The sequence below is a fragment of the Oryzias melastigma genome, linkage group LG16 (assembly GCF_002922805.2).
Source record: "Oryzias melastigma strain HK-1 linkage group LG16, ASM292280v2, whole genome shotgun sequence".
Taxonomy (NCBI): domain Eukaryota; kingdom Metazoa; phylum Chordata; class Actinopteri; order Beloniformes; family Adrianichthyidae; genus Oryzias; species Oryzias melastigma.
The window spans coordinates 3,678,051-3,688,369 of record NC_050527.1 but is presented as its reverse complement, the minus strand read 5'-3'; the positions used below and the strand labels follow the sequence as shown (position 1 = coordinate 3,688,369).

General features: G+C 37.3%; 2 protein-coding genes across 3 annotated transcripts in view; one reads left to right on the top strand and one right to left on the bottom strand.

The window, feature by feature from the left end:
- LOC112144033 (cytochrome P450 4B1) overlaps positions 1 to 3,034 on the top strand; it is a 9,100-nt gene extending 6,066 nt beyond the window's left edge. The window contains exons 8-12 of the mRNA XM_024268340.2: positions 869 to 1,059; positions 1,164 to 1,297; positions 1,659 to 1,723; positions 2,326 to 2,408; positions 2,597 to 3,034. Of these exons, the coding sequence (XP_024124108.1) occupies positions 869 to 1,059; positions 1,164 to 1,297; positions 1,659 to 1,723; positions 2,326 to 2,408; positions 2,597 to 2,774 (651 nt within the window). The 3' untranslated portion in view covers positions 2,775 to 3,034. The remainder of the gene's footprint in view (positions 1 to 868; positions 1,060 to 1,163; positions 1,298 to 1,658; positions 1,724 to 2,325; positions 2,409 to 2,596) is intronic.
- Positions 3,035 to 4,926: 1,892 nt separating this feature from the next.
- ppp1r8b (protein phosphatase 1, regulatory subunit 8b) lies at positions 4,927 to 9,721 on the bottom strand. Of its 2 annotated transcripts, none has more exons than XM_024268277.2 (7): positions 9,597 to 9,721; positions 9,118 to 9,178; positions 8,643 to 8,796; positions 8,068 to 8,285; positions 7,671 to 7,815; positions 7,014 to 7,078; positions 4,927 to 6,119 (listed from the first exon to the last, which is right to left on the bottom strand). In XM_024268277.2, exons 1-7 carry the CDS (start codon positions 9,647 to 9,649, stop codon positions 5,766 to 5,768), a joined length of 1,050 nt encoding a protein of 349 aa, XP_024124045.1. In that variant the 5' UTR covers positions 9,650 to 9,721; the 3' UTR covers positions 4,927 to 5,765. The 2 variants fall into 2 exon arrangements, with proteins under 2 accessions (XP_024124045.1, XP_036071621.1); XM_036215728.1 differs by lacking the exon at positions 9,597 to 9,721 and adding an exon at positions 9,454 to 9,546.
- Between the last annotated feature and the right edge of the window lie 598 nt (positions 9,722 to 10,319).

The window sequence follows — 10,319 nt, the reverse complement described above, 5'->3', positions numbered from 1 at the left end:
AGAGATGTTGGTTCATCCCTAACTTAATCATCTTTTGAAAAATTTTAAAAGCACCCCTAGTGGTCTTTTAATTTTGATTTTAAAAAGTCATTTATAGGACATTCTGATATAGTTCATTAGAAGTTAGCCTCAGAGTTGGCCGTTAGCGGGGCAACCCCGGTTCCCCTCCCTGATTGCAGAGAGTTCTTTGTTTACACCCATTTTGCCGAATGAGGAAAACAAAGACATATAAGTGGATGTATCAGAATGGAGTGAAGCAGGGGTCTTGTGGCCCATCCAGAATATTTTCTTCATCACAAATAAGTTATTTTTCAAACTGCATTTTTCATCTGCTCTTCATTCACAACGATTTAAATTAAGAAATACTCAGAAATGCAATTTCAAGCTTAATTTTGTTTATACATGCCCTCCACCATCAGAAAAATGTCACAAGAACATAATAAAAACACAATTTTCACCGGAGTGGGTCTTTAAAGAACTGTCAGTCTAACTTGGTGGGGAAAAAGTTCAAATCATTTTACGAGATTTGAACACATAAAGATAAGAGGGCGCACACATCCCTGACAAACAGGCTCAGCCAAAAGTTCACATCCTGCGCTGTTAATGTTTTCTGCTAACTTGCAATTACTTCAGCGCTCTTAAGCAAGCAGACGACGGTAAACCTGAGTGAAACATTACACTGTCAAATGTAGCTTTAGGATTACCCCCACATCTGAAGTACTTTTCTAACAGATTCAATCTTTTCTTTTTATAATTACCCAGAATGCATCTACTTCAACCACAAGGTTTCATTCATGTCGTATATGAAAGGTGTCGATCTTAATCGTGCAAACACGTGGATTGAGCTTTGGGTCTTTTAATCCATCAGGATGAGAACCAGCAAGGTCTGTCAGATGAAGATATACGAGCAGAAGTGGACACCTTTATGTTTGAGGGCCACGACACCACGGCCAGCGGCGTCTCCTTCATCCTGTACTGTCTGGCCTGTCATCCAGAGCACCAGAAGAAGTGCAGAAACGAGGTGATGGAGGCCCTGGACGGCAGAGACGCCATGGAATGGTGATTTGATTCAGTCGTTAGGCCTGAATGTTGGCCTCATTTCAGGGGGTGAGCTGTAAACCAAACAAATCTCTCAAACACTAATATCTTCTTTCTGTATTCAGGGAGGATCTGAGCAAAATTCCGTACACAACAATGTGCATAAAAGAATCGCTGCGACTTTACCCGCCTGTGCCTGGAATATCGAGGATACTCACCAAACCCATCACCTTTTTTGATGGGAGGACGTTACCAGCAGGTCTAAAATCTACAGTTATGACTTTAATGACAAAAAAAGTTTATGAAGCTTTTGACAGAATGGAGGGAAATTACATTTTAACCATGGTTTTGTGCTGAAAAAACATTTTTTTGCTCTTTTGCACGATTTGCAGCACACCTCCTATTAGTCAAATGTATTTCATGCAGTGCTCTGAATATTTTACATGACTGAACATCATTATCATGACTAGACTTGTCCTGTGAAGTCTAGTTACCTGTTTAGGAATCCAGTAGCTCTTTAGTCTAGCACAATTTTATGCATGTCTCCAAACAATTTTCCCATCATCTGGTCTATGTTCATTTTTAATCTTAACTCACTAATATTTTTTTATGTTTTGTAGGTTTTAAAGTTGGAACAAGTGTTTTTGGAATTCACAGAAATGCTTCCGTCTGGGAAAATCCTGAAGTAAGCAGAAGTAACTTCATTTGAAGGACACGTGTTCCCTCGTTTATCGCAGAGGTTACGTTCTAAGGCTGAATCCGTACCCCTTTAGGGCTTCTCCCAACACCTACATTATCCAAACAGAGAGTTATAGAAGAACCGCTGTCGGAGCGGCCGTGGTACGTTCAGTGGCAGCATAGAAGTTCTCATACTGGCCTATTTGTCGCTCAACTTTGTCTCAAAACTAAAATTGAATTACGCAATAAATCCGCAACTAATCAACTTCTCCTTTTCTACTATTGTTAACTGCAAAACAATGAGTAATTCAAACATAAAAAAATATCTGCAAAACTGCGATATAGCGAGGGAACTCTACTTTCTTACTATAAATTATCGTCATCATTGTTATATGTAAAATGCTTTAGATATTAGTAGTTCTAACAATGTCGCTTAACACAGAAAAGCCAGAAGTTCCTATCAAATCGATCTACATAAAGATATAAACCAGTATGTAGATCAGAGCTGGGTTATGTCCTTTCTGTGAATTTTGCCGTACAACACCGACGGTTAATTCTCACTTGTGCAGATTAGATAATGTGGCATTGACTCATCCTGTCTGCTTCTAGGTTTTTGACCCGCTTCGTTTTCTCCCTGAAAATGTTTCCAAGAGATCACCTCATGCTTTTGTGCCTTTCTCAGCTGGGGCGAGGTTTGAACAAACTCACACACATTAAAAATATATACTCTATACCCTACCCTATACAACTGAATTTTATCCAAAAGTTTTTGTTTTTTTTACTATAAATGATTTACATGATGTACTTATTGCATAATTTAATTGAATTAATTCATTACTTTGATGTATTCCAATATTTTCTGCGTGTCATGTCTTCCCAGAAACTGCATTGGGCAGAATTTTGCAATGAATGAGATGAAGGTTGTGATCGCCATGACGCTAAAGAAATACCAGCTGATAGAAGATCCCAGTTTGAAGCCCAAGATAATTCCTCGACTGGTTCTGCGCTCACTTAATGGAATTCACATTAAGATCAAACCCGTGGAGCCACAGAAGTAAAGAGGAGAATTAAATAACTGTAAAACACTTCAATTAATCTTAGCTGAATTTAAAAAGTTTTTTTAAAACTATTTTATGTATATTTTACTAACAAAAACTAGTGATTTTTATTTGTTTTTAGTATCGAAACAGTACATAGGAAAAAGTTGTGATCTTTTAAAAAATGTTTTTTAATAAAGCATTATGTTTTGATTGCACTTTGCAAGAAAAAAATTGAGAAATTGTCTGTGAACTTTCGTTTTAATAAATGTTATTGCTCATCCTGTGTCATAAATGCATGTTTCCAACCATTTTTGATGAAAATATTCTTAAAAAGTCTGCTTTTGGGCTTGATTTAGCTAAAAATAAATAAATTCAGGACTTGCTGGAAAAAAAAACATCTTTCACTGGGCTGGCAAACCCAACATGGAAAATGTAAAGAAGAAGAATGGAAATACTTGAAAACACCAAATAACCAACGGAAAATTGTGGGTTTGAATAACTTTGTTGTGCAAATAACCTACAAAGATGGTATATTTTCATAGAATTAAAGGATTTGAAGTTTAAAATTGTCTAAAATGTGCATACTGGATATAAACACACCAATAATTAATAAGCTTGAGAAAAAAATCAGGCATGATTGTAGAGGAGAGACTACTTAATGAGGTAACAAACTTTCATTAAACCTCCTGAACAAAGTTTTAGTTTTTTTTAATCAAATGTCCATCTATACATTCATGCAAGTGTTTTGTTATGCTGAGAAATTTTCAGAAATCCCGCACTATATCAGTGCAACCGAACTGTTAGCAGCAAACACTTCAACCACAAACCACCAAATGGCTCCCAAGCTCTGCAGTGACTGCAGCTCACCGCACGCCCCACAGGGGACGGGTCAAGTGTAAAAAAACAACTTCACACATCCACTGGTATAATGGAAATATGTTGTTTTCAAAAACTATTGATGAACAAAGATGAACAAGGAAAATGATGCTCATTTCTGCAGCACATGCTCAAAACATTCAAAATACCCCAAAAATTAACCAATTGATTTGAATTTACATTTAAATAAAATTAAACTAATAAATAAATCAAACCTCGACTGTAAACTGTTCTTGTCATGTTTGTACTTTAACTTTCAGATAAAATATGAATGATTGCAAAACTTAAAAAAATTAAAGCATCTTTCAGTAAGTTTGTCATGATTTGTTTGCGAGAAGTTTAGACAACTGCTTGTTTTTGTCTTGAAAAGGTCCAAAGAGCATTTGATTATTGAATATTTAGTCAATGTTTAGCGCTGGAATAATCTAGAGAATAAAGAACGATCTCAATAAATGTTTTCACCTTTCCTCTCTTTACGTGTCAATAAGTGACAGCACTTGACCCACATTACTTCCTTCCTTTCAAACCGGATCAAAGTAAACAAAGCAAGACAAGATCTGATTTCTGATTTGGTAAATTCACAACCAATTCTTAACAATACGAGTCACTGCACACAAAAAACGCTTGAAAACTTCCTCGAGATGCTGCTTGAGACATTAAAAGAACAAGTTCTCATTTTCCACGGCTATTCTGATGCAGAAAATTTTGTACGTTCTAATTCATCTTAAAAAAAACAACCTTATTGCATTATTTTAGGGTGTAATCATCCACAAACCAGCACAGAAGAAACAAAAATGTTTAAAAAGTATTTTTTTATTTACAGTTGTTACAAAATCAACACTTAACTGACGAAAAGTGAACAGTTAGATGCTAGAAATGTACTTCTGTTAATCTCATATTTTTAAACATTGACTATTTTGAAAATCTGTTAGGAGTGACACAGGACGCCACTTGGATTGGTGTTTTTTCAAACTGTTTGCTCACAAGTGACCCCACAAAGACCTCACCAAATCTCCAAAATCACTGTTGCATCAGGTCTGACTGGCTAACATCAAACAAAACCACCTTTTTGGAAACACAAATTATTTGTAAATTATGAAATATGATGATGTAAGTTAAACCCAGACAACTCTTTAATGTTAGGAGATTTTCTGGTGATCTTTTAGAGCGGTTTCCCCTCTGCTCTCACTCAGTCGCTCTCTTCGGTTATTTAAAGTCAACAGTGCGCTGTGTAAACTGGTGCAGGTTAAAGTTTATGACCAGCTTTATCGCTTGTAAAATAGAATTCAAACCATTCAAGTCAAGGAACCTTTTATTAGCAACCGATTTTGATTGCATTATTTGATTAAAAAATGGAATAACCCATTTCATCTCTCAAGTCAAAGTAAAAAAATGTTGAGTCTGGACCAGGAAATGTCAAAACTTTAAAGAAATAAACAACTTTTTGCAATACTTCTTTGATGATTATTTAGATTTAGGTGAGGTTTAGTGCAATAGAAGACAAATTATTACTTTATAGCTTGCAGTCAAACTTCAATTTGAATCCTTTGCTCGAGTCGCCACCTGCTGGCTTACTAGGAGAATACAAAACATCTCGCACTTAGTTCATAAAAGATCTAATACACAGAATTTGGATAAATGGAAACAAAAATGCACTGTAAAAAACTTTAGAAATAGTAGAAATAAAAAAATGGGAGCAGCCCTGTAGTTTTCCAAAATATCCATTTACAGATGCATTCTCTCCTGACCTCTCAGTTCAACATCGTTTATAAAAGCACATTTGCTTGAATAGCAACAGTAAAACCAGTAAAACAGAAATAAAAACTAAATTCACACTGATCGGATCTACCATGGAGATTACTGTGTCCTCACACTCTTCACTAACTGCTAAGATCTTTTTCTTTTTTAACTTAAGTGGATTTTATTTGCAGACAAAAAAATAAATGTTACAAACAACCAAACTGTTTATTTATAGGAGTAGATTCTAGTGAGGCAGACATACGGTAAAAATGTAAGCTGCACTTTTCTTTGACAATGGAGGGGAAAAGAGAAGCGAATGGCTCCAACTCTGCCAGGTCAAAGCGGCTGGCCCATCTTCTGGTAACCTGAGAGGCAGAAGCTTTCCAGAACTCCTCAGATGAGTAGCGAGAGGGTGGGTTTCTTGCCTGGCCAAGCCTCTTTGGCATACTTCTTTTTGCGTGGCTCGTTGAGGGTCTCTGGTAGATACGGGGCTGTGACGGGCGTGGGATTGAGAGAAATGGGGGGGTGGGGAGCCTCCGGGGCCAGGTCTACTTCCGGCGCTGGGTTTGGGAAGGGCAAGGGAAGTCCTCCTTGCATTGCAGCACCTCCAGGTGCTCCTGTGGGCTGGTTTTCATGACTGGTGGGAGGCAAGTCTCCATACAAACCGCTGCTTAAGCTGTAGCCATGCATGCGCTTTGACGTCAGGTCGTCCAGACCAAGAGTGTTTTGGCCTTCAGCTCTACGTTTCTACAACAAAAACGTCAATTTTTAGTCAGATGTGTAAAGCTGGGAATTGTACAATTTTGTTTCTGTCTTTGGCATAAACAAACACTTAATGTTTACTATGGTTAAGCTATGATTCAAGAGTTTTAATGCAGCTCTCATGCATCCCAGTGATTTTTAAAAAAACTGTCAGCTGGATCTATTGAATTTTTATGAGAACTAGAATGAGTGGCCCCTCCCCTTTCACGTTTCAAACAGGAAGTACCTGCCGGCTCTAAGAAGCCAAAATTCCTTAGACTTCTATTGAAAAATAAACATTTATTACTCATTCTATTTGTCACAATAACAATTCATACTCAGATAAAAAAAAAGTACATCTTCTTGCTAATCAATTTTTATAAATTAAACTGACCAATCAGATGCTTCAATAAAACACCCTAAACTCACTTTCAAGTGGTAATAGTATGGACTTCCAACAATTGGAGAGCGGTTGCCATAGAAACAATGACTCAGAGTGGCCCGGACCAATCACTGCTAACATCTGGTTCCAGCATAGCGATATTGCATCTCTCAAAAAGCTAAAAGTGCCAGACACAGCCGCTCTTGGGAGCCATTCGGTGGTTTAACCCCCCAATCCAACTTCTGAATGCCGAGTGTCAAGCAGGAAGGCGCTGGGTCCCATTTTTACAGTGTTTAGTATTGCTTTGCCTGGATTTGAACTCATGACCTTCCAGTCTCAGGGCGGGCTCTCTACCACAAGGCCGCTGAGCTGGTAAAAAAACAAAAACGGCGACTGAAATTGCTTAATTTTGCTGGAAGTAAGCATTTTCTAAGGGTGATGTCACGCTCACTCAGTCCAGTTCTTATATACAGTTAATGGGAAGAAATTGATCACCAAAATCCTACAATAAAATGTACCTTGATGGGGATGACGGCTGTCTGCACCATGTTCCTGAAGCGCCCGACCGAGGGGTCAATATCCTCTGAAAGCATAAAAAATATAACTTTTAGAGATATTTCCAAGCATTTACATCCTTGTAGAATGAGATTTCTGATCTTTGGAGAATGACATGGAATGGACACACTTTTACATTACTGCTAATCCCATTTACATAATATCTTATTCATGTATTTTACAGATGGTTTTCAGCTTATCTAAAAAAAATAAATAAAAAAAAAACCAAGCAACATTAAGACCAAAAAGCTGCTTTAGTAAAGAGAGACTTAAGTTTTTTCCCCAAACAAACTAGTTGCCACTAGTTTTTAAAAAAAATCTGAAAAAATATGACTAATTAATATTAAATCTACCAATACATGAAACTTCTTTGGTCTCGTAACCCTTCCGCCCTCCTTGGCTTGTTTACATTAAAAGTGGGGTCATCTGGACCCCGCAAAGACAGTGCAATTAATTTTTTTAATCATTGATTTTTGAGTTTCATCAATGTCCATAGCAGACATAAAATCCTGTCCACATTTGTCATGGAAGAAATCACACATCAATGTGTGGTTGGAGTCATCTGGACCCCAAAGAGAGCGGAAGGGTTAAAGAACACCTTCACTCTCATGGATAAATACCTGGGTTAATGATGGAGTCCTCTTCACTGAAGGTGACTCTGGAGTTTCTCCGTTTCCTTTTAGGTCTTTGGATTTCCAGGTTGCCTTCTTCAATGGTCAAGAGCGAGATGCGCTTGTTGTGAGCCGTGTTGAACTCTGTCAGGTTCTGACAGGATTCGGAAACCACAAACATTTGTAAGGTGGATGCACCGACCGCAGAAAGAAAACATTTAGACCAACCAGACAGAACTTAACAATTCATTAGTGGAAAAAAAACATAGTAGTAGTCTGATACTTTACTCTAAATAAAAGATGCATTTCTATTTGTGTAAAAGCAAAATAGGAAAGTTGAGCTTTTAGCCAGAACTCAAGAATCAACAAGCAAAAAGAAAAAGAATATATAAAAAACGTAACCTACATCTAACTCTGTTTCTTCTTCTGGAAGACCTAGAAGTCCTTTGAGCTCCTCGTCGTCTCCCGTTTTATTGTCTCCTGCGCTAGCGCTGCCTTGGGTTTGGGGTTTCTCTCTGATGATGTACGTTCGAGTCGAAGCCCCAAACGATAAAGTGGAGTCTATGGGAACCTGCTGAGGCTTGTGGGCCTCGAGGCGGATGTGTCCAAGGAAAGTACCGTGTGCTGAAGAAAGGGGAACAATCAAATAAGGTTTCCCACAAAACTACAACACTGTCAAAATATTACACTCCCAACACATTCAGGGGATGGGAAATATATCTGCTTTAAAGTCTGAAAATCTCAATTTTGAATCCATACAACCTATGATTTTATCACAACACATGTTGAAAAACAAAAAGGTAATGTTTTAAGCTGTTTTAAGATTTTTTTGTACTGCATCAATTCACTATAGGTGTTTTAAATTTGATAGCAGAATGTACTCCATTCTTATTGAAATGATTACAATGCTTTTGGTGCAGTTTTTTTTTCTTTTACTAATAAAAATAAAATACAAAAGTGTGACTAAAAACGATCCCTTACTGCTGTTGAGGTCTATAAGGAAGAGTCTTTTTAGATGTTTGTGGTAGACTAAGGCAGCGTGAACGCGGGAACATGACTGATGGTCGATGGTGAAGTCACACCAGTCGGGGTTCCTCCCAAAAAGGTAAAACTTCTTCTCGTCAATAATCAATTTCTACAGAAAAGAGAGATTTGTTTTTTCATCAGTCACACATAAAGGAGGTCTTGAACAGTACAGGTGTACCTCTGAGTCATAACTGATCAGTGTTGCTTCCACTGATCAGCTTAAACCTCACGGCTGATTCTGCTGTAGCACCATTGGAAGCCTTGCAGCCACAGAGCAGTCCCGATGTTCAAACATCAGGGACAGAGCAGACTGTCAGGCTCGTGTATGGGTGCGTCTATGGACTTACACTATTCATGATTGAACAGCAAGGCACACACAAGCAGTCATTTTACTGTCCAACAGGAAGAGAATCTGCAAACTTTCAATTACCTCTATCAATTTGTCTCCCTTCATCACGTCAAGATGAAGTCCCGTGGGCGGTTTGCCTGCCCTAAAAACAGATCATCAACAGCCATTAATATTAATGCACAAAAACAACGATGCAAAAATCTGTATTATGCTGAAATTCTGCATCTGTGTTTTACATTTTCTCACTCCCCTAGTAGCTATTTCAACGAAATCAATTGAAGAAAACATTTTCAACAATTATTTATTTTTGCACGTAAAATCTATTATTAAACGAACACGCCATTACCCGTTCAAATAAATAATTTCTAGCCCTTCTGGTAAATTGACGCCAACAACGCTAAGGGTTAACATGCTAACCTGGCTAATGCTAGCAACAGCAACTACAAGCTTCTTTTTAGCATTAAACGGGATAAAGAAACGGGGCGAATCGCAATGCAAATATGCATTCAGCAGTGCGTTACAAATATCTACTTTTTGCTGCAACATGTGAGTTTTCTCACCATGATGGACAATCAAAAGGTGGAGGACCGTCTTTGCCTGTTTTAGTCGCCATCTTGCTTTAGCAAATTAGAACCGAAATGCATGCTGGGAAAACAAAGCACTGGGATGCTGGGAGTTGTCGTTCAGGTACATTTCACATGATTTCTACAGTCAATGTTCTGGTATGTTGACAATAACAACAGCAATAATAATAATAATAATAATAACAATAATACTGGTTGTTATTATTATTATTTTATGAAATTGCAATTTTAGTATAATTGACCGGGATCAAGGTTTTGTTTACATTTTCATTCAAAGTTTAAACATAGGCACATGATCTTCACTAAAAAAGTAATTGTCCTGTGTGACTCATTTGCCAACTTCAATTTTTACTTTACTTTTACTTTACAGAAAATTTAACATGTACAACTACAGACTCAGATTAATTTAATATTGCAAAACTTCTGTTATGGCACCAAAAATAATTTTGAAAAAACTGTGATTGATTACCAACATTTTTTATTTGTTTTTTGTTGTTGTTGTTATTTTTTCTACTCTTCTTTTTAGAAAATAAAATCCTGACCCAAGGCTACTCCATCTGTCCTTACCACTCATATGAGTTAAGCATTTAAGTTCACCAATTATTGTTCTTGCTAAGTTTATTTTCAAGATGATGCGTGGTTTTGGAATACGTTTTTGTATCAACTGACCAATTTAAAAAAGGATCAAATTTTAGCTTT